This window comes from Balaenoptera ricei, chromosome 10 (assembly GCF_028023285.1).
Source record: "Balaenoptera ricei isolate mBalRic1 chromosome 10, mBalRic1.hap2, whole genome shotgun sequence".
Classification (NCBI taxonomy): domain Eukaryota; kingdom Metazoa; phylum Chordata; class Mammalia; order Artiodactyla; family Balaenopteridae; genus Balaenoptera; species Balaenoptera ricei.
The window spans coordinates 76,084,679-76,112,666 of record NC_082648.1 but is presented as its reverse complement, the minus strand read 5'-3'; the positions used below and the strand labels follow the sequence as shown (position 1 = coordinate 76,112,666).

The following is a 27,988-nucleotide window of genomic DNA, read 5'->3' as shown; positions in this document are numbered from 1 at the left end:
TTAAAGGACATATATTGAGAAGGAAGAGTTGAGAGCTCATTTTTAGGTGGTTTAGAGTAAGAGGAGAACTTGAAAGTACATTTGTCCCTTGGTATTGGCAGGAGATTGGTTCTAGGACAACCCCCCCCCCCCCAAGCCCCCACAGGATACCAAAATCTGCGGATGCTCAAGTCCCTTACTGTCGGCCCTCTATCTGTGGGTTCCACGTTTGCAGATTCAACCAAGAATTGTGAAGAAAATTAAAATAATGCATTCATTCATTCTTGAAATGCTTATTGAATGTCTACCATGGGTCTGGCACAGTTCTAGGTTCTCAGCATATAGAAATGGACCAACCCATGCGCTGTATGCAGAACTAATATTGTAAGCGGAGGGAGACAACAAATAAGTAAATCAATGAACAAGATAATTTCAGATAATACTAAGGGCCAGCAAAGAAAATAAAACAGAGTAACGGTAAAGAGTGACTAAGGGGTAGAGAATTTCTTTAGTCAACGAAGACCTGAGGCGGTGACATGTGACAGAAATCAGTTGGAAAATGTGAAACATGTGAAAGATAGTTTTAGGAAGCCAAAAGTTGCTGGCATCACAGAGTGGCCAAGGAGAGTTGCAGGAAAACATATGAGAAGTTCACTGTGCTTTTTGCCCTTTCGGGGACTCTCCCATATGAAAGGTTTGGAGAGACAGGGTAGTGTATTTGAAGGAACATGGGTCTAGAGGCATCCCAACTCATTCATGTCAGGCATCTGTGGGCTGTGTAGAAACCCCTCGATTTCTCTGAGGCTTATTCTCCTCAGTAGAGTAAGGAGCAGTAACACCTCATGGGATTAAATTGTGATGATTAAATGAGAGAATGAATTTAAAGCAACTAACGTAGTGCTTAATGATAACTATTAATAATCCCTAACAGTTATGTGAAATATAGTTTCATTTAATAATGGTGAAAGCTAATGTCTCTTGATATACAATTTTATTTAGAAGTTATACTTTGACCTTTTATCATGCAAAACATTTTAAGGGCATGAAACTACAGTAAAAAATATTTTTGCAATTAAATGATATACTTTGATTAGCTACCTGATGACACTTAGAAAGTATGCTTATATGCATAATACTCTCATATGGATTTTACTAATTTTAAATATTTTCTTCTTACAGATGTGTACGTCTCATGACTGATAGGAAGAAACTAGTCATGGGCCAAAGGTCAAGATACTTCCCTGGGAAATGCTGCTGATGCTCCTCGACGAAGTCATACAATGAGTGTTTGGTTTAAGAAAGATTTTCATATTTAAAAGATTTTCATCTTGGATATATATCAAGTGAAAATTAGAGTCTTTTGGGAAACATTTTCCTCCTGTTAAATTATACTTGTAATGGGCGACATGGCAAACAACTCGGTTGCATATGGTGGTGTAAAAAACTCTTTGAAGGAAGCTAATCATGATGGAGACTTTGGAATTACACTCGCAGAGCTGCGGGCTCTCATGGAGCTCAGGTCTACAGATGCATTACGAAAAATACAGGAAAGCTATGGAGATGTCTATGGAATTTGCACCAGGTTAAAAACATCTCCCAATGAAGGTGAGTTTTTTTACATTCATTTTTAGTACTTTGGCGAGTTCTGTAATTGGCTCATAAATAAGCATGCTTAGATTGTCTTGGCTATTGTTTGATTATGCCATATCTTTCGTGGCATTAAAGATTGGTGTAAAGTAACTTTAGATCAAAAAAAGTGTTGCAAATTGATTTATATATTTTAAGTTGGTGGGAGAAAGTATTTTGTACTGTCGCACATATTGCTGCTTGTTTACGATAGCATGATTGTTTTTCCACTTGAGCTGGAATCAGGCTTGGTAGTTCCCAGGGAATTCAGTGGAACTAAACCCTGCTCACTCTCCTTCATTTTGCCAGGCGGCTTAAAATAGCTTTCACTGCCAGTAGCTGACCAAGTTTGTTTGTTTGTTTTTTAACCTAAACTTTAACAATTAGTTCAGAAGGTACCAGAGCAAATGGAGTAGATTAGATGGCAATTTTTAATTTAGCGGACATTTCCTTTGATTAAAAATAGTTTTCAATCTTTGAATTATATTCAGTTTCCCTGTGTTCAAAGAAATCTTTGGTTTCATAATTCTTGATTTGTAGTACATTTCTTTTTGAAAAACAGAAACGTTCATTATAACTTCATTGCGTTATGGTCTTTGAAATGGTTTGAAGGGATAATCTTTTATTTAATATATTGATCATGTTGAATATAAAGGTAAGGTTAGGAAGTTTCCAAAAAGGATTTCCAAATTGCAAAGGAGGGGGGGAAGGATACATGAGGATGAATGTTTGGTGATTACAATTTATTTTAGTAAGGAAGGGAAATTATTAATGCTAAAGTTTAAAAGATATTAGTATATATTCCAAAGCCAATTCTAGAAAAATTGTGCTTCAGTGTTTTTCTTAACATTTTTCCTAAAACATCTTATGCCTTGCCACTACTTGTGATAAATTTTAAGGTAATAGCAAAAAGTTATTTCCAAAGTTGTAAAAGAATTTTAAATCACACTGAAAGATTCTTTAAAACCTTTATGTAATTCTATGTGAATTGCTCATTGTTTTATTGGTAGGTAGTTGCTTTAATTTTTCTGAGGTAGCATGGTCTTGAGGAAGCTAATGTCAGTATTCACATATATCCTAAAAGGGCTTCCTCAGATCAGTTGGAGTATATTCTTTTTTCTGTAAAGTCTTCCAGATTGTCTGGATCTTTTCCTCAAGTCAGAACCACTAGAAACATGGACTTCTCAGTTATACATTAAATATGCTGCACCATTTTAAGAGCTGGACCCCTGCTGCTTAAATTCAGTGAATCAGGAACAGACCCATGGAACTTTTAATAGATGTAATTTGACAAACTTTGGAGTTTGTTCAGTATGCAAATCTACTTTAAAATGTTAGCTAACTTCATATAACTTTAGAGATTTGTACATTAAGTTGCTATTCTCAATTGGTAGATTCATTAATTCAACCGTATGTACATACTACGTTTAATCTAAAACCTAATTTTGGATGTTTCATGATCACCAAATTGATAGGGTATATTAACATTAAAAACCCTCAATATTTATAACAACATAGTTTGTTCATAAAAACGATATTGGGGCTTCCCTGGCGGTGCAGTGGTTAAGAACCCGCCTGCCCATGCAGGGGACATGGGTTTGAGCCCTGGTCCGGGAAGATCCCACTTGCCACAGAGCAACTAAGCCCGTGCGCCACAACTGCTGAGCCCGCATGCTGCAACCACTGAAGCCTGCGTGCCTAGAGCCCGTGCTCCGCAACAAGAGAAGCCACCGCAATGAGAAGCCCATACACCGCAACAAAGAGTAGCCCCCGCTTGCTGCAACTAGAGAAAGCACGTGCGCAGCAACAAAGACCCAACGTAGCAAAAATAATAAGTTAATTAATTAATTTTAAAAAACCTAATATTGAACTTCACTTTGAAATCTGCACATATTTGCACTTCCCTCAACCATGTCTTTGTGTTTCCCTGCTGTTAGTTATGAGAAGACAAAACTTCTGATTAACTAAAAACCCTTCCATGGTGCTTTTTCATTTTTAATGGACATTATTTCTCTTTAGTTTGCACTGCAGTTTCTTTTGTGTTGTTGTTTTGGGCAGTTCTCCTTACATTGATTTTGGTTTAATTAGTGAAGTTTATTAAATTAACGGAAACTTTGTACCTAGTACAGTAGGTTTTAAAATTTAGGGAGGGGATGGTTATGTACCTCTTTTACGACATGGTGGAAGTTGTGGATAATCTCTAGAAATATTCACTTAACACTCAAAATTTTGTGTGTATTGTTGCTGCTTTGTGCTATTAAACAAGTGTATGCCATTTTCCCCGTCTTTTATTCTTAGAAAATTCTTGCTCATCTTCTTCCTAGTATTGTGAATTTAATTTTTGTCAAAATTTGTACAACCTTTTGTCTTCACTGTTTATATATATATAGTTTGTCATTTTGAAATATTCTTCTAAAGAATGTGAAAAAGCCATTGTAAGCATTATGTTTGTGTTTACAGTCGTCGTAAGAATAAATAAAAACAACAGCAGCCTTCACAGAAATGTTATTTCCAAAGGAATAGTTCTAGTTTAATTTAGAAATAATTCACTCAGAAGCTAATGAATATTTTGTCACTGATCAACTAGGCAAATGGTAACAAATGACTCATCCCTGGGAATAATCAGCTAGGAGTTTTTATGCCCAAGTAAAATGATCTAGACAATAAGTAGCCTTTTTTTTTTTTTTTAGTATAATCTGCTTATAGTCAGGGAAAGTGAGATAACAATGATTCTTTAAAGTACAGGAATTTTGGTTAGGTAAAACTGAAGTTTATCTGTCACTTTAGTTCTTTCATTCATTCATTCATTCATTGACACAGTCTTTTGTCAGATCTAGATTAATGATAGTCATATGTTTTATATACCCCCTAAAAAAAGAATTAGTGTTGGCAGTTTTAACTGTAAGATAATCGTAAGTGTATAATTAAATTACATCCCAATTTCAGAGATGTTAATAAAATATAAGAATGTGTGTGTTTTAGAATTGCTGAGATATTGTGTTTATTGGGTATCTCCTATCTTGTTGGCACTTACCTAGGCTCTGGGCATACATCCATGAATAAAAGAAAACTTCCTGCCTTATTTTTACATGGGGAAGACAAGTTCACAAGACAAATGAGATGTGTAGTGTGTTAGTGATATATGCCTAAGAGAAAAATGAGTGGAGGAGGAAAATCAGAAATATTTGGGATGTAGATATTAGATTGCTCTAAAGTCTGGAGGAACAATTAAAGATGTTTCTTAAGAACAACAACGATAATAAGTGACGCGTAGATAATGCTTTTTGTGCCAAATTGGTAGTTAGTACTTATGAATATCAACTTACTTTATCCTCACAACAACCTTATCCTGTTTTACAGCCAAAGAACCCAGAGCACAAAAAGGTTAAGCAACTTAGCTGAAGTCTCACAGCTCATAAGTCCAGAGGAGGGATTCAAACCTAGACAGAGGACATGCTTTTAACTACTGTAGTGTACTTTGTGTTATAAAAGTTCATCTCATTCAGCTTGCGAAAGAGTTGAGAGATTGAGAAAGAGGTACCTGTATTCTCTCGTCACAATAGTATTTTTTTGATGGCAGGAATTACATGATGAAAAAAAAAATGGGGATTTAAGATTCTGTTTATTAGTTGGTCTTTAAAATATGCCCTCCTCAGGAAGTTGTGTTTGTGTGCTTCCTCATTTGGCCTGCTAATTTATTGCTTGTTTTCTAGCAGAGCAGTGCTTTAATTTGATTTCAAGCATACTGTACGTGTACTGATCAATAGGAAGTGTTTTGAGCCAGATGTAATTTTCATATTAAAAACTTCCTAGTGGTTCTGATTAATTATCTTTACTCTTAAAAGAATTAGAACTGTAAATTTCAAGGTTAACTGGAATGAGATTTATTGCTTCATATTTTTGGTTTTATGTGTTAGCAAGCACCTATCTTATAGTCCTCAGAATCCAAGAATGTACTTTTAAGGCAAAATAATCTTCTAATATCCTAACTATATAAAACTGCCATTACAGTTTTGTTCTTCTGTATCATTATTGTTTCCCTACATTAACCTTCTTATTCCTGTTCTAAACCATATTTCTTCATCTTTTTATTGTTACCCTAGCTTTTGGTATCTTTCCCATTTTAATGTGTTCCTATGTTATCTATATTATATTTTATATTGGATGGTAGAATAGACTCTAATAAGATTTACAGAATGCAAATCTCAGCCCTTGGTATCATTTATTATTCATAGTACTGTATCAAGCAAAGGATAAAAATGAATTCATAAAAATTAAAGATAGGTACTGAATGGTACTCTGTAAGAGGCATGACTTTATGGATTTGTAAAGGGCAGGAAAGCAAATGAGACACCAAGCTTTTTAAGTGGTAGTTGCTAAAATTAGGTAGACGAGAACAAAAAAACAAAGGAAATAAGGAAACAGTGGTAGAGAGAAGCAAAAGTAGTGTGTGGTAGGAAGCAGGGTAGAGTCAACAGCAATTGTCCCTGGCTGACTAATGTTTCCATAATGTTTCAGATGGCAGTTTATATTTGCACTTGCTAGTAGTAAGGTTGTTGGTAATGGTGTGCTTTGACCATGTCTTCATGATGTAATACAATAAAATTGACATTCACACATGGAAATATATTTTAACTCTCGAAAGAAGTCAGCCTTTTGCCCAGGATAAATCATTACTGACTTACAGGCTACTACAAGACCACTGTGATTCCCTGATGTATGTGTTTGGTCATACAGGTTGGTTTTAGGCATTCGACAAGGATTTGCATGGCCATGGTGTGCCGGCCACGTATGTTTTAATACTTGTATACAGTTATCAGTGAGGGTTTTCTCTTGATGATCCTGTGTGACCTTGTCCTAGAAATTTATTCCTGCTATAATAGAGAATTGTATACCCCAATAAAATTTTTTTAAAAATAGAGAATTATACATTTAATTTAAATCCTGCTCAGATTACCAGTTTTCATTGCTTATTAATTTTTTGCAGATAATTGTAACACTGACTACTTCTTCTCAAACCTTGTAGCATATATATATTATTTTTTAAAGTTGTACTTGATAGAGCCTGAAGTAACATCGCTTTGTTAGTTTTTTCAAGTTCAGTTTTCTCAGTACAATAGACATATTTCCTTCCCAAAGCATTCTCTTCTGCTTTCATAACACTATACTCTCAAGGTTTGCTTTCTTCCTATCTGGCCCGTTTCATCCACCTCCTGTGCTTTCCTTTCAGTGTTGGCAGGCCTTGTGTTTCTGTTCACGGTGCACTCTGCATTCTCCCTGGGTGATGCTCTCCACTTCTAAGACTTCACATCTGACTCTGACATCTGTGGCTCCAGTCCAGGCTTTTCTCCCAGGCTTTGGGCCTTTTGAAAGCTCAGTTGCTTTTAGACATCTTCGTTTTCTCAGCCTCTCCAAACTTTCCCTTCTGAAAGCATATTTCCTCTTTCCCCCTTTGCAGTGAAACTGTCATCCACCTTGCTAGATAGACTTGACTTTGATAGGAGTCTTTCACCTGTTCTCACTCACTGGGTCGACAAGACGTGAAAATTCTAACTCCTGTCTGTTAACTCAACGGTGTCTGCTTCTCTACCTCCCCACCACCCTACTGGAGGCTGCTGTCTTTCTCTTGCATAATTCAGGTAACAACATACTAACTGGTGTCTTTTCCTGTCTCCCTTCACGCTGCCTGTCACTTTCCTGCTGAAAGCTGGCAGTGGTTTTCCACTGCCCTTAGAAGGAAGTTCAGACTTCTCACTTAGGTTAACAAATTTCTTTGGGGTCTGGCTCCTGCTTACCTCATCTCATCTCATTTTCCAACTCTCCTCCTCAGTATTTGAGGCATAGCAAAATTTTCAGTTTTCTTAAATACTGTTGTGCCAAGCTCACTCTTGTTTCTGGTCCTGTTACATGATGATCTTTTCACCTAAAACACTCTACCTCACCCTTCCTGTGACTGTCTCTCTTAATCATTCCTGAGATCTCAAGTTTGGTATCTTAGAACTCCCTTGTCCACCCCAACCCCGTAAATTTGGATTCCAGTTCCCTTTGCTGGCTTCCATTAACAGCCTCACCACCCCCATCATAATATGTAACACACTGGCTTGTGATTAACTGATTACTTGTGAAGTCTGCCCCACCAAACTGTGAGTTCCTTGAAGGCAAGTGCCAGAGAAAGACATCCTGTCTGACTCATTTCCCCTTGTATGTTTATGCCTATCACAGTATCTGGCCCATGGTTGGCATTCAGGAACTAAGCCTAAGTTTGAATTTAGACAGTGATTCACTTAAATTTGAGGGCAGTCTCCTTTTCTTTTGAAATTGAAAATATGATGAGGGTATTAGTCTGTTTTTCAAGAAGAATGAACACAAACACAAATTTTCACATACTTTCTTGATCTGTGTGTTTTCCTGTGGCCCTCACTTAAAGAATGCAGGCTGGCTGCTGCCACCACTACCGCTACTCCACACACACACACACACACGCACACGCACATGCGCACACACACACACAAATACTGACATAATTTCAAGTACAGAATTTGCTAAGATTGGGATGTGCTATGTAATAGCCGTGATTTTCAGTTAAATCCACCTGCTTTCTGTATTCCATTACTCTCCCCTCTTCATTTTCTAAAATTGAGACATGTTTTTATTAGCCCCAGCAGTTGGAATGCTACATTTTTTTTTTTTTTTGCTAAAACATCAAGCTATTGATAGAATTTGCATTTTATTCCGTAATCTATCCCTTTCACACATAAAGACAGTATCCTTGAGCCATTATCTATTCATAGAATGGTAGATCCAGACCCCAAAAGCATATATTCTGAGCTGGTTTTGTTTTTTCTCTTTGTCAAGCTAACTGGGCCCTAATGAGATCAATGCCCTTGGCCTTATTGCTGCTACACTACAATCCACGGAGCCAACAGGACTAGGCAGAAGATTCTCAGTATATTTATTCATACGTTATTCTAAATGATTTGATATCATATCTCCTCCCTTTTTAAAACTAGGACCATGTAGTCTCATTACCAGTTCCAACTGCTTACCTTTCTCTTCCCTGAAAACTTTGCTTTCTCCCCCCTCACAGTGGAGCCTCTTCCTACACCTATAATAGGCTAACACCCACGCCCTGGATTCCATTTACTCTGGCTTCTTCAAAGGCTTTGCTCTAGATTAACTAGGCTGTGTCTCTCCTGTATCACCAGTGTGGTCTTCTCTAGTTGGTCATTTCCATTGCTAAATAACTTGCCTTAATATCTGTCACTCATCTTTAAAAAAGCAAAATGGGTTTTATTTACCCATTTTAATTCACCTTTACTGCTTTATTTTACTTTTACTGCTTTGTTTCTCTCCATTGCATCACACTCCTAGAAGAAGTTACTGTACTCATTGTTTCCACTTAACTAATTCCCATTATCTGTCAAATTCTTTCTAATCAGACTTTCTTCCATACCTCCACTGGAAGATTCCTTATCAAGGCCATCGGCCTCCATCTAGTGAAAGCCAGTTATCCATTCTCTGTCTTCATTTTACTCCACTTTTGTAACACCATTTGATATAATCAGCCACATCATCTTTTTTAAAACTCCCTTTCTGTAATAGTGCGTGTGTATGTGTATCCCCTTTTCTTCTCAGTTTTCTTTGGTGTTTTAAGAACCCTAGCTGATCTTCAAATCAAATGTTGGAGTGCTCCAAGGCTCTTGCCTCAGCCCTGCTTTCTTCTTGTCAACTTACTTAAGCTTTCTAGAAGCTCTCATTAGGCCCATGGCTCCAGAATCATCTGTATATTGAGGACTCTCTGGCTCAGATCTCTCTGTGAGTTCTGAATATGGATAACCGGCTGTCTACTAGACATTCCCGCTTCTTGTTTAATGGTGATCTCATGTTTAAATCGATAAAGCAGAACCATTAACTCCTGCCTACCTTTTTCCACCCAAATCTACAGTTCCCAAAGCCTGCCCTATCTTGGTAAATGTCTCTATCATCCATCCACTTGAGTGCATGGACAAAAAAGAATCTAGGTATCATTCTTTATCCTTCTTTTTTTCTTTCATCCACATCCACTCCTTCAGCAAGTTCTGTCTGATCTCCTTACAAGATACCTGGCAGATTCAGTGACTCTGCCTCCATTTCTTTCTTTTTTTTTTTTTTTTTTTTTTTAATTAATTTATTTATTTGGCTGCTTTGGGTCTTTGTTGCTGCGCTCAGGCTACTCTTCGTTGCGGTGCGCAGGCTTCTCATTGCGGTGGCTTCTCTTGTGGAGCTTGGGCTCTAGGCGCATGGGCTTCAGTAGTTGTGGCTCATGGGCTCTAGAGCACAGGCTCAGCAGCTGTGGCACATGGGCTTAGTTGCTCTGCGGCACGTTGGGATCTTCCTGGACCAGGGCTCGAACCCACGTCCCCTGCATTGGCAGGCGGTTTCTTAACCACTGTGCCACCAGGGAAGTCCTCTGCCTCCATTTCTGAACCCAGGTGCAAACTACCACCATCTCTTACTTTGTACTGCAGCGGCCTCCCAGCTGGTCTTTTCCTCCACTCTCCAACTCTTCAATTTATCCTTCAGACAATTTAAATGAAATTAGTTATCACTACCCTGCTATAAAGCCTTCTAGTGGTATCCATTGCACTTAGAATAAATGCCAGTCCTCTCTTCATACTATTTTAATTGTCTCTTTATTTATCTCCCTCCAGTATAATATAAGCTTGCTGAATGTAAGACTTGTTTTGTTCACACTGGCTTTTTAGCAAGTAGAACAGTACCTGGAAGTAGCAGATATTCAGTAAGTATCAGGAGTCAGGGGAGGGGGGACAGACTGCTGCAGAACTCTGAACTTCATTATATTTAGATTATGTGAGTTTATTATTTTACATGAATAGAAATCAGCTGTCCCCAAAATGGAGTTAAAACCTATAGTGTTCAGTCTGTAACTTGTCTTTCTCCTTACTTACCTTAACTAACTGTTGCCCTGTAGTTTATGGTTTATAAACTTTGTACCTTCTCCTTTGGTCCTCCCAAACTATCTGAGTTATACCAATAAATATTAATGCCCCCCCAACCCCAAAGGGGTTAAGTGACTTGCACAAGATTTCAGTAGGTGAATTGGAGCCTAGGTTTTCTAATTCCTAAACCAGACAGCTTTAGTGGTGCAGTGACCTAGGTGTGTGCTTGTATATGTGGTGGGAGCATAGGAAGAATTACGATAACCTTTGGATCAGCTGCTTTTTTACTTTCCTTATTCCCTCCAAGATACACTTTTAAGCGATCTTTAGCTTTATGGCTGTTCTTTTCAGCATTAACAAAATATTGGCCCCTGTTACAACCAATATAAGTTAAGATTTAATCAACTATTTTTATAGTTGCAGTGGTGATATTTAAAACTGAGGTGTTATGTGTAGTTAATGGTAGACTCTATTAAGGGTGAGTTAAACTGATAGAACCAGTATCTTCAAACATATTTCTTAGAAAGAATTGGAGACTGACACAGGGAGGGGTAACAATCTTTTTTTTTTTTTTTGCTGTAAGGGCATTAAAATATAAGACAGAACAAACCTACCCACTGTCTAATATCATCCTTTCATAAAAGAAAGGGTATTTTATTTGAAAAGCAGTAAGCACATAATTTCAGAACATCTCAAAGTATAGTTCTTTAAAACAAATACATTCTGTTTTGTGGAAAACCTCACTGCATCGATTCCCTCATCCCCCGATTAAACCACAGACTGTTGTTAACTGTTTGCAGCCAGGATTGATGAGGGGCATTGCTCTCGCCTGAAGAAACAGTGTGTGGATTCTAAGTTATAATTTGTAAGTTTCCTCTCTCATATTGTCTTTCCCCCTAGTCCTTTGTCCCCTAGTCCAGTGCAGTCCTTCACTGCCTTTCTATCCATTGACTCTGACTCAAAGCCTAGAGCTCTGTGGAAGCTTTCAGTTGATGACTTTTGTCATCAGAAATCTAAGATGCTTTTTGAACTGCCTAGTGTGGACCCGACTGTGCTACAGTTGCTTGTGAAAACATTCTCTGGAAGCTTTTTGGAGTCTTTAACAAGTAAATAAGTAATTAATAAATAAAAAACCAAAGTAAATAATTACTTTAAGATCTGTATATTCATCTCTCATTGTTGTAATAATGAACTTCCTTTGTTTTCTCTCTTCTGCTCTTTGCCCACCTCTGCATCCAGAGTAATAGCTGAAACACTTAAAGCCGAGAGCCTTACAGTGATCTGCTGTTTCCCTGTCTTCTTCCTATGCTGTTCTCTTAGAATGAATTCTTGCCAAAAAATAAAGAGTTGAGGTTAAATGGATTATAAATTTAAATTTATAATGATAAATGAAAAGTCATGTCATCCTGGTATCTCTGTCCTCTTCTTCAGTGTTCTTTTCCTTTTTTAAAAAGAATTATTTATTTATTTTTGGCTGCGTTGGGTCTTTGCTGCTCCACGCGGGCTTTTCTCTAGTTGTGGCAAGTGGGGGCTGCTCTTTGTTGCGGTGCACGGGCTTCTCACTGCAGTGGCTTCTCGTCGCAGAGCACGGGCTCTAGGCACGCAGGCTTCAGTAGCTGTGGCACACGGGCTCAGTAGTTGTGGCTCGCAGGCTCTAGAGTGCAGGCTCAGTAGTTGTGGCGCACAGGCTTAGTTGCTCCGTGGCATGTGGGATCTTCCCGGGCCACAGCTCGAACCTGTGTCCCCTGCATTGGCAGGTGGATTCTTAACCACTGCGCCACCAGGGAAGTCCCTTCTTCAGTGTTCTTAAACTAAGGAAAAATGTCATTTGTCACTGCTGCCTGTGTTTTCATAGTCCCACAATAATGTAAATATGTACATGCTTTGCATTAGCTAGTTGGGATATATCTAGGCTCGACAGGATCAGCAGGATTAAATTAGAGAAGGACTTGCTTGGTAGGGTGAAGGAAAGGCAAATTTGATCATCCAGCTCTCTCTTAACCTTTTGCTTCATAGCTTTCTAATTCCATGCTCCAGGCAATAAATAGTATGTCCTACAAGGTACCTTTTCCTTTACAGTGATGGTCAGTCAATAGCACTACCTGTTTCTTTAACTGGAAATAAATCGTAAAAAGTAAACTTGAAGGAAAGGTCATCCTAAGTCTCCTGTTTTTTTTTTGTGACTTGCAAATCTTTTATCAATTGAAGTATAATAGACCTTTTTTTTTTTTGGACTGTGCCACGCCTTACAGGATCTTAGTTCCCCAACCAGAGATTGAACCTGGGCCCTGGCAGTGAAAGTCCTAACCACTGGACTGCCAGGGAATTCCCTATAACAGACCTTTTAGACTAGAAGTTTTAGAGCTTACAGTAGATGAACTTTTCATTGTTTTTCAGCAAATAAGAATGAAAATAAAAGACTTTTACTTATTAAGTTAACCAAGATGCAATAAGTAAATCAAATAAATATCTTTATATACTTCCCCACTTTTGGAGGAAAAATATCATAAGTAAAGGTCAGGGAAATGTTTAATTCCAATATAAAACCATCAAACTCATATCATTTCTGGTCTCTAGCAGTCTATAAGATGGTGTAAGACAGTATGATCAAAAACCAGCAGTTTGGAAAAGTGGAAATTCTTAGTTCAACCTTGTGTCATCTACTTAAAATGTTCTCTTAAAGCATTGCACATATTTTTTGGTGATTTAAATTATGTACACTTAGTCTAACTCATGAGAATAAACCATTCTGATAGGGTCTTATGAATTGTGTCTAAATGTAACGAATCTAAAGTGTAGAGAATGAATGTGTTTTGAATAAAATATTTTCATTTGTAAGTAGTAAAACTGTTCACTTAAATTTATTTCTTTTTATTAGGTTTAAGTGGAAACCCTGCAGATATAGAGAGAAGAGAAGCTGTATTTGGAAAGAATTTTATACCTCCTAAAAAGCCAAAAACCTTTCTTCAATTAGTATGGGAAGCATTACAAGATGTCACTTTAATTATATTAGAAATTGCAGCCATAGTATCCTTGGGCCTTTCTTTTTATCAGCCTCCAGAAGGGGATAATGCACGTAAGTAAATTGGGCGGGGAGAGGGAAGACTCTTATGTGTGATGCTAAGTTCAGTGCATTTGCTTACTTAATACATAATAACAATAGCAGGCCAGCTTTTATTAACTGCTTTGTACTGGATATCGTTCTAATAGTGCTTTTAATAGTTCTTTAAATATATTACCTCAGATAATTTTCCCAGTAACCCTATAAGATAGACAGTGTCACCTCCATTTTACAAGTGAGACACAGAGGTTAAGTAACCTACCCGTGTATGCATATGCTGTGTCTGGCAAAGCACTAAGCCATATATATGATGTGTTATATGTCATCATGATTTTTAAGTTCTTTAGAACACTATTGTGAAGTAATTAGTTTTTAATTTGGGGTGTTTTTTTTTAATCTTTTGGAAAATCATTATGAAAGCAAAAATTTATTCTTTTCCCTAATCTATTACTTTTCAAGTTCTCAAAATGTTATATATATTTTGTTATATACATGATTTGGATAATTTCCTTGCCATCTTAGAAATGTTTATGCTACAAAGTATTCTGACCAGTGGAAAAATATAGAATGGTAACTCTGCTTTAACCTATAACTGCACATGATTTTGTTTTTCTCTCATCTTTCTATGTCCTTCATTTCTCTCTTTTTTTTTCTTTTGCTGCGTTGGGTCTTCGTTGCTGCGCACGGGCTTTCTCTAGTTGCATAGAGCAGGGGCTACTCTTTGTTGTGGTGCACAGGCTTCTCATTGCAGTGGCTTCTCTTGTTGCGGAGCATGGGCTCTAGGGTGCACGGGCTTCAGTAGTTGTGGCACGCGGGCTCTAGAGTACAGGCTCAGTAGTTGTGGCGCACCAGCTTAGTTGCTTCGCGGCATGTGGGATCTTCCTGGACCAGGGATTGAACCCATGTCCCCTGCATTGGCAGGCGGATTCTTAACCACTGTGCCACCAGGGAAGTACCCCTTCATTTCTCTTTTAAATTTCTTCTTCTTTTTCCTTAAAACAAATTATTTAAAATGGGTATTTCCAACATTACACTCTATAACTGCCTGGAGATCTAGCTTGGGTTTTGGTCACTATATTTAAGTAGCTATAGAGTGAACCATTAGTATTTTATATATCAGAATAGTGATTCACCAAAATATTTTTGTTTGTGAAAGCTTCATTCTTCTGCCTTTCAAGTTATGAAGAGTTTAATAAATATTTGCTAACTCTAAAAGTTGGCTTAGGTAATCATTTAAAGTAATTCTTTCAAAGGTATGCCTAGAGCTCATGTGAGAGAGAACTTTTGGCGGGGGCGGGCGGGAGGAGGTAGTGGGTCACAGCATAAGCGAGTGGATCTGAGGCTGAAGTCTGTGGAGATCAGGATTTCTCAGAGGGGCACTGTTGACATTTTGCACCAGAACATTCATTGTCACCTTGGCAACCAAGAGTATCTCCAGAGGTAGCCAGGTATCCTATTGGGGGGGGGGGGGCAAAATTACCTGCAGTTGAGAATCACTGATGTAGATAAGAAAGGATTTAGGCAATATTCTTGTCAGTATTGAGCCAAATTATTTTTTAAACTTTTATTTATTAAATAAGCGGTACATGTTTTGCTGTTGAAAAATTAGGGGGGGAAATGACAATTCAAAGGAAATCATATTTACTGAAAATCCCACTTTTTAGAGGTTATCATTTCGATATATATCCTCTGAGATTTTTTAAATGTTTTTGTGTATGTGTCTGTGGTGCTCATGTATATGTATGTGTGCACAAGTGGGTGGGTGTGAGGATGTGTAAGTGTGTGTGTCTTTTCGTCTGGAAAGGGAGGTGATACCATGTTTAGCAACATGCAGTTAAATTCTTTACTGCTTGGTTTATCCAACTGTCATTATAGAATACTGGGAATTGGTGTTCTAGACTTGAATGCGTTAGCAGATGATTAAAAACTTTTTACTTTTAACATTTTTTCCCAAGACTATAAGAAAACTGAAGAAAAATATTTTCAGTGGGAGTAGGTTCTTACTAACAGGATCTGGGCAGATCTTGGAATTCAGACTGCTTCATTTGTAGGATATAGTGACAGGCCCTTTTTCATATTTGCTTAAGGAGATAACTGGTATTGGATCCAACTGAGAAGATAATCTAGAGTTGTTGGTGTCTTAAGGCCCTTAAAGAGGCTCAAAATGTACCAGAAGGTGTTAATAAACCATATAAAGGTATTTTTGCTCCATGGTAAAAGTTATTTAGTGTTTGTATTTTTTTAAAAAACACTTATTAGTATATTTCATGTATCTTTTCATCATGTTATGTTTAACACTAAGAAGTGGATACTTGCTTAAAAGGAAATCCATTAATTGTTAATCTATAGTCATAGAAATCCAAATTATCAAAATTTCTTACTAGTACTGTTTAGTGTGAAAATAAGCACTATAACCCACATAAATCTATAATCACTGTATACAACTAGTGGTTCTCAAACTCTTTGGTCTCAGAACCCTTTTACACTCTCTAAGTATTGAGAACTCCAAAGAGGTTTTGATTATGTGAGTTATATCTGTAGGTATTTACTGTATTCTAAATTAAAACTGAGAAATTTAAAAATATTTATCAGTGCATTTAAAAATAATAAATATTATAATATATAATTATAATTACTATAATTGATTATTAATGAAGTTTGAAATGAAATAATGAAGAGTAGTGGTGTTTGTAATGTCATTGTATCTCATTGAGGTCTGGCTTAATTGAAGATAACTGGATTCTCATCTGCTTCTGCATTCATTTTGTTGTATTTAGCACATGTAATGTAGTCTTTGGAAAGTTTCACTATACATTCATGAAATATGAGGCAAAATAGCATCTTAGTGTTATTCTAAAAATAGTTTTGACCTCGAGGATCCCCCTGGAGCTCCTAAACAACACTTTGAGAACCACTTTTCTATGCTATTAATATATCACTTGATATACCACCCTAGAATCACGTAGGGGATTTTAGAGTGGCATATTTGCCCTGTGTTAGAGAGCATAGGCTGAATTTAGATGGTGTGTACCTCTCAGGCGAATATATTTACAAGGGAGCACCTTTAGTAAAAATCAGTTTTTATTATTGTATTTACACTTGGACTTTACTGAAAACATTATTAAAATACTTTTTTTTTTCCATGTATAATTGGTAAACTACAGTCCTTTCCTAACTTTGATTTTGAGATTACTTTCTTTTTCCCCTGCAGCTCCCTTAAAAATTTGTAATGGTCATCAGTAGGAAAAAGATTCAGTTTCTAGAAATACTTTAATACTGTCTATTTCAAGATCATTCTAACTTTATCTGTGTAATATAAAGTAGAACTATATATGAAATGAAATATGTCACTAACTTGTTTCACACTCTTCTTTTGAAATATTCAGTAGTTTAGTTATAAATACATATGCATGTGAGATTTAAAGCTGAAAATTAAATAATTGTCTCACAATTCCTTTCCCTTAACCTCTGTTACATTGTCTTTAAACTTTTTTGGTTATTTAGCCTATAAAGAAAAGATATGAGCACACGTCTCCAAATGATGCATTTATGTATTTATGAATTATATATATTTAAAGTTATTTATACTGTGAGCATTTTAAAACACATACACAAATAGAAATTAAAGATTAAAAAGGTGAACGTTTAAATTTTTGATTTTTAGTAGCCTTAAAACATCCTTATTGGGCTTCCCTGGTGGCGCAGTGGGTGAGAATCTGCCCGCCAATGCAGGCGACACGGGTTCGAGCCCTGGTCTGGGAAGATCCCACACGCCGAGGAGCAACTAGGCCCGTGAGCCCCAACTACTGAGCCTGCGTGTCTGGGGCACAGGCCGCAACAGTGAAAGGCCCACGCGCCGTGATGAAGAGTGGCCCCTGCTTGCCACAACTAGAGAAAGCCCTTGCACAGAAACGAAGACCCAACACAGCCATAAATAAATAAATAAATAAATAAATAAAATTTTTTAAAAACCATCATTATTAATAGCATGATTGAATATACATTATTATATTTTATAATCTTGATTTAGCCTGATTTGGGTCTAAGTTTGTTTTCTTTCAGAACTTGGTTTTAATATCTCTCATAGCTGGAAAAAACTCAACATTAGGTAAATCCAAGTGGAAGATTTTAGTGTACTCACTAAATCATGATACTTATTTTCACTTCCATCCACCAGTTATGTAAAAGTTTTTCTTGAAATATGATTGGTAAATTTCATCTTCTGATATGAGTCTGTCATTCTTGCACACTATTAAAAAGTATTGCTTTTCCTTTTCAATCTGCAGCAAGGGAATCCCCTGCCATCACTTGATTTTAATTTAATTTAATATATTTTTAATTGTGTTTTATTTTATTTATTTTTTAATTGTATTTTATTTTATTTTTTGACCATACGGTGCAAGCATGTGGGATCTTAGTTCCCTGACCAGGGATCAAACCCGCACCCCCTGCAGTGAAAGTGCAGAGTCTTAATCACTGAACCACCAGGGAAGTCCCAAGTATTGCATTTTTATATTTTTAACCAGTAAGACCACTGTAGTGCTTTATTTGGAAGATAATATTTTAGCACTGCCTCAAGGTTGGTGAAAGTGGTCAATATAGTATTTCAACCTTCATCTGTTCTTGAGTTCAGACTTGCTTTATGTAATTCAGAGAGCAAATCTCTGATATTCTGGGCAGGGCGAGAGGTAAGGGGAAGCTGTCTTTACAGCTTCTACTATTTAAAATAATGTAGGGCTTCCCTGGTGGTACAGTGGTTGAGAATCTGCCTGCCAATGCAGGGGACATGGGTTCGAGCCCTGGTCTGGGAAGATCCCACATGCCGCGGAGCAACTGGGCCCGTGAGCCACAATTACTGAGCCTGCGCGTCTGGAGCCTGTGCTCTGCAACAAGAGAGGCCACGACAGTGAGAGGCCTGCGCACCGCAATGAAGAGTGGCCCCCGCTCGCCACAACTAGAGAAAGCCCTCGCACAGAAACGAAGACCCAACACAGCCAAAAATAAAAATAATAAAATAAATAAATTTATTAAAAAAAAAAAATAAATAAAATAAAATAAAATAATGTAAACCATAGATTCACTTAACTGGTTATTGTATGCAATGATACATAGTTATTTCTTCAGCTTGAAAATAAATAGAAGTTTTAGTATTTGGATGGCGGGGCCAGCACTCTCAGTAGATCATCTAGCCATCTCCTTTGGAGAACATGCTTTATACCCATTGGTGGCTGAATTCTGCTGATCTTCACAGGGATATTTTTTGTGATTGTTCACATCATGCCCATTTGATGAGGATGGTGATTGTTCCATTTCACGCAAATTGATTTTTCTCCAGCTTCTGTCTTCTCCTCCTTTATCTGTCCCACATACCTCTCCCTGATTCATCTTTATTCAGCACCCTTGCACCTCAAGTCCTCTCTTCAGTTCATGCTCACTATTCTGGAATATGCTTTAATCATTTCTAGCGTCATTGGTTTACTCATTATTTTCTTGTGAATAATCCATTTCCTGTTCTGCATTTCCTAAGAGAACCATTGACTTTCAGAGATTTTAGCTCAACGCTCAGTAAGAAAGAACTTTACATAGGAACAAAGAAGAACATACTCCTTCATGTGAATTTAAAACTAACCAAAGTAAGCTTTCAAAAAACAGTTCACCTTTACTACATGTATATGCTTTTCTGTTTTGTTCTGTTTCATTTTTCAAAATTCTGGTCATGAGCCACTGAATTGATTTTATTTTATTTTATTTATTTATTTTAAAAACAACTTTATTGGAGTATAATTGCTTTAGAGTGGTGTGTTAGTTTCTGCTTTATAACAAAGTGAATCAGCTATACATATACATATATCCCCATATCTCCTCCCTCTTGCATCTCCCTCCCACCCTCCCTATTCCCACCCCTCTAGGTGGTCACGAAGCACTGAGCTGATCTCCCTGTGCTAGGTGACTGCTTCCCACTAGCTAGCTATTTTACATTTGGTAGTGTATATATGTCAATGCCACTCTCTCACTTTGTCCCAGCTTCCCCTTCCCCCTCCCTGTGTCCTCAAGTCCATTCTCTACGTCTGCGTCTTTATTCCTGTCCTGCCTCTAGGGTCTTCAGAACCATTTTCTTACATTCCATATGTATGTGTTAGCATACGGTATTTGTTTTTCTCTTTCTGGCTTACTTAACTCTGTATGACAGACTCTAGGTCCATCCACCTCACTACAAATAACTCAATTTTACTTCTTTTTATGGCTGAGTAATATTCCATTGTATATATGTGCCACATCTTCATTATCCAGTCATCTGTTGATGGACACTTAGGTCGCTTCCATGTCCTGGCTATTGTAAATAGAGCTGCAATGAACATTGTGGTACATGACTCTTTTGAATTATGGTTTTCTCAGGGTACATGCCCAGTAGTGGGATTGTTGGGTCGTATGGTAGTTCTATTTTTAGTTTTTTAAGGAACGTCCTTACTGTCCTCCATAGTGGCTGTATCAGTTTATATTTCCACCAGCAGTGTAAGAGGATTCCCTTTTCTCCACACCCTCTCCAGCATTTATTGTTTGTAGATTTTTTGATGATGGCCATTCTGACTGGTGTGAGGTGATACCTCATTGTAGTTTTTATTTGCATTTCTCTAATGATTACTGATGTTGAGCATCCTTTCATGTGTTGGCAATCTGTGTATCTTCTTTGGAGAAATGTCTATTTAGGTCTTCTGCCCATTTGTGGATAGGGTTGTTTGTTTTTTTGATATTGAGCTGCATGAGATGCTTATAAACTTTGGAGATTAATCCTTTGTCAGTTGCTTCATTTGCAAATATTTTCTCCCATTCTGAGGGTTGTCTTTTGGTCTTGTTTATGGTTTCCTTTGCTGTGCAAAAACTTTTAAGTTTCATTAGGTCCCATTTGTTTATTTTTGTTTTTATTTCCATTTCTCTAGGAGGTGGGTCAAAAAGGATCTTGCTGTGATTTATGTCAGCATGTTCTGCCTGTGTTTTCCTCGAAGAGTTTTATGGTGTCTGGCCTTACATGTAGGTCTTTAATCCATTTTTAGTTTATTTTTGGTTATGGTGTTAGGGAGTGTTCTAATTTCATTCTTTTCCATGTAGCTGTCCAGTTTTCCCAGCACCACTTATTGAAGAAGCTGTCTTTTCTCCATTGTATATTCTTGCCTCCTTTATCAAAGATAAGGTGACCATATGTGTGTGCGTTTATCTCTGGGCTTCCTATCCTGTTCCATTGATCTATATTTCTGTCTTTGTGCCAGTACCATCCTGTCTTGATTATTGTAGCTTTGTAGTATAGTCTGAAGTCAGGGAGCCTGATTCCTCCAGCTCCGTTTTTCTTTCTCAAGATTGCTTTGGCTATTCGGGGTCTTTTGTGTTTCCATACAAATTGTGAAATTTTTTGTTCTAGTTCTGTGTAAAATGCCATTGGTAGTTTGATAGGGATTGCATTGAATCTGTAGATTGCTTTGGGTAGTATTTTCACAATGTTGATTCTTCCAACCCAAGAACATGGTATATCTCTCCATCTGTTTGTATCATCTTTAATTTCTTTCATCAGTATCTTATGGTTTTCTGCATACAGGTCTTTTGTCTCCTTAGGTAGGTTTATTCCTAGGTATTTATTCTTTTTGTTGCAATGGTAAATGGGAGTGTTTCCTTAATTTCTCTTTCAGATTTTTCATCATTAGTGTATAGGAATGCAAGAGATTTCTGTGCATTAATTTTGTATCCTGCTACTTTACCAAATTCATTGATTAGCTCTAGTAGTTTTCTGGTAGCATCTTTAGGATTCTCTGTGTATAGTATCATGTCATCTGCAAACAGTGACAGCTTAACTTCTTCTTTTCCGACTTGGATTCCTTTTATTTCTTTTTCTTCTCTGATTGCTGTGACTAGAACTTCCAAAACTATGTTGAATAATAGTGGTGAGAGTGGACAACCTTGTCTTGTTCCTGATCTTAGAGGAAATGGTTTCAGTTTTTCACCATTGAGAACAATGTTGGCTGTGGGTTTGTCATATACGGCCTTTATTATGATGCGGTAAGTTCCCTCTGTCCCTACTTTCTGGAGGGTTTTTATCATAAATGGGTGTTGAATTTTGTTGAAAGCTTTTTCTGCATCTATTGAGAGGATCATATGGTTTTTCTCCTTCAGTTTGTTAATATGGTTTATCACATTGATTTGCATATATTGAAGAATCCTTGCGTTCCTGGGATAAACCCCACTTGATCATGGTGTATGATCCTTCTAATGTGCTGTTGGATTCTGTTTGCTAGTATTTTGTTGAGGATTTTTGCATCTATGTTCATCAGTGATATTGGCCTGTACTTTTCTTTCTTTGTGACATCTTTGTCTGGTTTTGGTATCAGGGTGATGGTGGCCTTGTAGAATGAGTTTGGGAGCGTTCCTCTCTCTGCTATATTTTGGAAGAGTTTGAGAAGGATAGGTGTTAGCTCTTCTCTAAATGTTTGAAAGAATTCGCCTGTGAAGCCATCTGGTCCTGGGCTTTTGTTGGAAGATTTTTAATCACAGTTTCAATTTCAGTGCTTGTGATTGGTCTGTTTATATTTTCTATTTCTTCCTGGTTCAGTCTTGGAAGGTTGTGCTTTTCTAAGAATTTGTGCATTTCTTCCAGGTTGTCCATTTTATTGGCATAGGGTTGCTTGTAATAATCTCTCATGATCCTTTGTATTTCTGCAGTGTCAGTTGTTACCTCTCCTTTTTCATTTCTAATTCTATTGAGTTGAGTCTTCTCCCTTTTTTTCTTGATGAGTCTGGCTAATGGTTTATCAATTTTGTTTATCTTGTCAAAGAACCAGCCATTAGTTTTATTGATCTTTGCTATTGTTTCCTTCATTTCTTTTTCATTTATTTCTGATCTCATCTTTATGATTTCTTTCCTTCTGCTAACTTTGGGGTGTTTTTGTTCTTCTTTCTCTAACTGCTTTAGGTGTAAGGTTAGGTTGTTTATTTGAGATGTTTCTTGTTTCTTGAGGTAGGATTGTATTGCTATAAACTTCCCTCTTTGAACTGCTTTTGCTGCATCCCATAGGTTTTGAGTCGTCGTGTTTTCATTGTCATTTTTTTCTAGGTATTTTTTGATTTCCTCTTTGATTTCTTCAGTGATCTCTTGGTTATTTAGTAGTGTATTGTTTAGCCTCCATGTGTTTGTATTTTTTACAGATTTTTTCCTGTAATTGATACCTAGTCTCATAGCATTGTGTTCGGAAAAGATACTTTATACGATTTCTATTTTCTTAAATTTACCTTGATTTGTGACCCAAGATATGAGCTATCCTGGAGAATGTTCCATGAGCACTTGAGAAGAAAGTGTATTCTGTTGTTTTTGGATGGAATGTCCTATAAATATCAATTAAGTCCATCTTGTTTAATGTATCATTTAAAGCTTGTGTTTCCTTTTTTAATTCATTTTGGATGATCTGTCCATTGGTGAAAGTGGGGTGTTGAAGTCCTCTACTACGATTGTGTTATTGTCAATTTCCCCTTTTATGGCTGTTAGCGTTTGCCTTATGTATTGAGCTGCTCCTATGTTTGGTGCATAAATATTTACAATTGTTATATCATTCTCTTGGATTGATCCTTTGATCATTATGTAGTGTCCTTCTTAGTCTCTTGTAATAGTCTATTTTAAAGTCTATTTTGTTTGATATGAGAATTACTACTCCAGCTTTCTTTAATTTCCATTTGCATGGAATATCTTTTTCCAACCCCTCACTTTCAGTCTGTATGTGTCCCTATGTCTGAAGTGGGTCTCTTGTAGACAGCATATACATGGGTCTTGTTTTTGTATCCATTCAGCCAGTCTGTGTCTTTTGGTGGGAGCATTTAATCCATTTACGTTTAAGGTAGTTAGCGATATGTATGTTCCTATTACCATTTTCTTAGTTGTTTTGGGCTTATTATTGTAGGTCTTTTCCTTCTCTTGTGCTTCCTGCCTAGAGAAGTCCCTTTAGCATTTGTTGTAAAGCTGGTTTGGTGGTGCTGAATTCTCTTATCTTTTGCTTGTCTGTAAAGGTTTTAATTTCTCCATCCAATCTGAATGTGATCCTTGCTGGGTAGAGTAATCCTGGCTGTAGGTTTTTCCCTTTCATCCCTTTAAATATGTCCTGCCACTCCTTTCTGGCTTGCAGAGTTTCTGCTGAAAGATCAGTTGTTAACCTTATGGGGATTCCTTTGTTTGTTAATTTTTGTTTTTCCCTTGCTGCTTTTAATATTTTTTCTTTGTATTTAATTTTTGATAGTTTGATTAATATGTGTCTTGGCGTGTTTCTCCTTGGATTTATCCTGTATGGGACTCTTTGCACTTCCTGGACTTGATTGACTATTTCCTTTCCCACATTAGGGAAGTTTTCAGCTATAATCTTTTCAAATATTTTCTCTTTCCCTTTCTTTTTTCTCTTTTTCTTCTGGTACCCCTATAATTTGAATGTTGGTGCGTTTAATGTTGTCCCAGAGGTCTCTGAGACTGTCCTCCATTCTTTTCATTCTTTTTTCTTTATTCTGCTCTGTAGCAGTTATTTCCACTATTTTATCTTACAGGTCACTTATCCGTTCTTCTACATCAGTTATTCTGCTATTGATTCCTTCTAGAGAATTTTCAATTTCATTTATTGTGTTGTTCATCATTGTTTGTTAGCTCTTTCGTTCTTCTAGGTCCTTGTTAAACGTTTCTTTTATTTTCTCCATTCTATTTCCAAGATTTTGGATCATTACTCTGAACTCCTTTTCAGGTAGACTGCTTATTTCCTGTTCATTTGTTTGGTCTGTTGGATTTTTACCTTGCTCCCTCATCTGCTGTGTGTTTCTCTGTCTCCTCATTTTGCTTAACTTACTGTGTTTGGGGTCTCCTTTTCACAGGCTGCAGGTTCATACTTCCCGTTGTTTTTGGTGTCTGCCCCCAGTGGCTAAGGTTGGTTCAGTGGGTTGTGTAGGCTTCCTGGTGGAGGGGACTGGTGCCTGTGTTCTGGTGGATGAAGCTGGATCTTGTCTTTCTGGTGGGCAGGACTGCATCCGGTGGTGTGTTTTGGGGTGTCTGTGACCTTATTGTGATATTAGGCAGCCTGTCTGCTAATGGGTGCGGTTGTGTTCCTGTCTTGCTCATTGTTTGGCATAGGATGTCCAGCACTATAGTTTGCTGGTCGTTGAGTGGAGCTGGGTCTTAGAGTTGAGATCGAGATCTCTGGTAGAGCTTTCGCTGTTTGACATTAGGTGGAGCCGGGAGGTCTGTGGTGCACCAGTGTCCTGAACCTGGCTCTCCCACCTCAGAGGCTCAGGCCTGACACCCGGCCAGAGCACCAAGACCCTGTCAGCCACATGGCTCAGAAGAAAAGGGAGAAAAAAAGAAAGAAAGAAAAATAAAATAAAGTTATTAAAATTAAAAAAAAATTACTAAAAGTACAAAAAGAATTAAAAAGTTAAAAAAAAAGAAAGAAGAGAGCAACCAAACCAAAAAACAAATCCACCAATGATAACAAGCGCTAAAAACTATCCTAAAAAAACAAAAACGGACAGACAGAACCCTAGTACAAATGGTTAAATCAAAGCTATACAGACAAAATCACACAAAGTCCACCTCCTCAATTTTGGGATGATTCGTTGTCTATTCAGGTATTCCACAGATGCAGGTACCTCAAGTTGATTGTGGAGATTTAATCGGCTGCTCCTGAGGCTGCCGGGAGCGATTTCCCATTCTCTTCTTTGTTTGCACAGCTCCTGGGGTTCAGCTTTGGATTTGGACCCACCTCTGCGTGTAGGTCGCCGGAGGACGTCTGTTCCCCGCCCAGACAGGACAGGTTTAAAGTAGCAGCTCGTTAGGGGGCTCTGGCACACTCAGGCTGTGAGGAGGGAAGGGTACGGAATGCGGAATGTGGGGTGAGCCTGCGGCGGCAGCGGCTGGCATGATGTTGCAACAGCCTGAGGCGCGCCGTGCGTTCTACCGGGGATGTCCCTGGATCACGGGACTCTGGCAGTGGCGGGCTGCACAGGCTTCCAGGAGGGGAGGTGTGGATAGCGACCTGTGCTCGCACACAGGCTTCTTGGTGGCTGCAGCAGCAGCCTTAGCGTCTCATGCCCATCTCTGGGGTCCGTGCTGATAGCCCTGGCTCACGCCTGTCTCTGGAGCTCGTTTAGGCGGTGCTCTGAATCCCCTCTCCTCGCGCATCCGGAAACAATGGTCTCTCGCCTCTTGGGCAGGTCCGGACTTTTTCCCGGACTCCCTCCCGGCTAGCTGTGGCGCACTAGCCCCCTTCAGGCTGTGTTTACGCCGCCAACCCCAGTCCTCTCCCTGCGATCCGACTGAAGCCCGAGCCTCAGCCCCCAGCCCCCGCCTGCCCCGGCGGGTGAGCAGACAAGCCTCTGGGGCTGGTGAGTGCTGGTCGGCATCGACCCTCTGTGCGGGGGTCTCTCCGCTTTGCCCTCCGCACCCCTGTGGCTGCGCTCTCCTCCGTGGCTCCGAAGCTTCCCCCCCCCTCCCTGCTACCCCATCTCCACCAGTGAAGGGGCTTCCTAGTGTGTGGAAACCTTTCCTCCTTCACAGCTCCCTCCCCCGAGGTGCAGGTCCCATCCCTATTCTTTTGTCTCTGTATTTTCTTTTTTCTTTTGCCCTACCCAGGTACGTGGGGAGTTTTCTGCCTTTGGGAGGTCTGAGATCTTCTGCCAGCGTTCAGTAGGTGTTCTGTAGGAGTTGTTCCACATGTAGATGTATTTCCTATATATTTGTGGGGAGGAATGTGATCTCCGCATCCTATTCCTCCGCCATCTTGAAGGTCTGAATTGATTTTAGACTCACAAATAGATTACAGCCCAAGGTTCAAAAAGCACCGTCCTTGTTCTTTCTTCACCATTACTGGCCCTACAGTTTTGAGGTTTCTTTTGTCCCCGCCTCTGTCTTTTTCTAAAGTCTTTTTTGCCATAGAGCCTCTGTGCTGACTTTGATCTCTCCCCGAAATCCTCTTCCCTTAAATCTATATGGCTAGTTCCCTCATATCATTTGGCTCAAATGTCATGGACACCTCAGAGGGGCCTTCTCTGTTCACCCAACCACAGTTAGCCCTCTTTTTTCATTTGCTAGCACATCACCATATTTTATTTTCTTCATGGCACTTACGATATCTGAAATTAATTATTTGTGTTTTATTATCTGATTTTTTCATATCCCATTCACACCTACCAGTCTGAGTATAGGTTCCCTGAGGAGAAAGAGCTTATATGTCTTATTCACTGTTACACCCTTAGCTTTGAAAACAGTGTTGGCACCTAAAGTAGGTGCTCAAATAGTTGAATGAATGAGTAGCACTTTGCTTAAATTTTTATGTTATGAAAGTCAAGCTTTTATCGTACTCCAGTGAAACTGATACGTTAAATAAGCATGGTTCATGGGTAAACACATAATACTTAACTTTCCATGTACGACTTGCCTACTCTAGTAATAGCATTAACTATTGGTTGAGTATGAAGGATGTCTCAGCCACTGTTCTACCTTCTTTACAAGTGTCTTCGCATTTAATTCTCTCAACAACTCTGCCGTAAGTGGTGGTCTCCTAATTTGACAGATGAAGAAACTGAGTCTCAAAAATAAGTAACTTGCCTTAGGGTCGAGATTTAATCTTCCCCAGTGTCCTCACTCTTAACAGGTACCCTAGACTGCCTCCCTACCCTAAAGATGAGAATCCTCAGAGGCAGGGAACTTGAAATTAACAGAGTAAGCGTCGTCATCATTATGGAATGCTTTGAATCAATAAAGTGTTTAGAGCTGTAAGCAAAGTTAATGGGGCATATAAACATTATAATTACATATCTGTTGCCATCAATTCAGAATCTTTTTTGATAAGCATTTTCTTTCTTTCCAAATAGTTTGTGGAGACGTTTCTGTTGGAGAGGAAGAAGGTGAAGGTGAAACTGGTTGGATTGAAGGAGCTGCGATCCTCTTGTCAGTAGTGTGTGTAGTATTAGTAACAGCTTTCAATGACTGGAGTAAGGAAAAACAGTTTAGAGGTTTGCAGAGTCGAATTGAACAAGAACAGAAGTTCACAGTCATCAGGGGTGGTCAGGTCATTCAGATACCTGTAGCTGACATTACAGTTGGAGATATTGCTCAAGTGAAATATGGTAAGTAAAAAAGGGCAGTGCATCTTACACATGATGTGATGTTATTGTAATCTTGTTCACAGTTTAGCGTACCTTTATTTTGTTTTAGGTGATCTTCTTCCCGCTGATGGCATACTTATTCAAGGCAATGATCTTAAAATTGATGAAAGCTCATTGACTGGTGAATCTGATCATGTTAAGAAGTCTTTAGATAAGGATCCCTTACTTTTATCAGGTATGAATTTCTTTTATAACTGAACTTTTTCCTCCT

The 27,988-nt window shown here is 38.2% G+C and overlaps 1 protein-coding gene across 3 annotated transcripts in view; it reads left to right on the top strand.

The window, feature by feature from the left end:
- Positions 1-27,988, top strand: part of ATP2B1 (ATPase plasma membrane Ca2+ transporting 1) — a 130,329-nt gene that overhangs the window by 54,490 nt on the left and 47,851 nt on the right. For all 3 annotated transcript variants that reach the window (XM_059936655.1, XM_059936653.1, XM_059936654.1), the window contains exons 2-5: positions 1,159-1,584; positions 13,423-13,620; positions 27,484-27,738; positions 27,827-27,952. In XM_059936655.1, coding sequence (XP_059792638.1) covers positions 1,377-1,584; positions 13,423-13,620; positions 27,484-27,738; positions 27,827-27,952 — 787 coding nt within the window. In that variant the 5' untranslated portion in view covers positions 1,159-1,376. The remainder of the gene's footprint in view (positions 1-1,158; positions 1,585-13,422; positions 13,621-27,483; positions 27,739-27,826; positions 27,953-27,988) is intronic.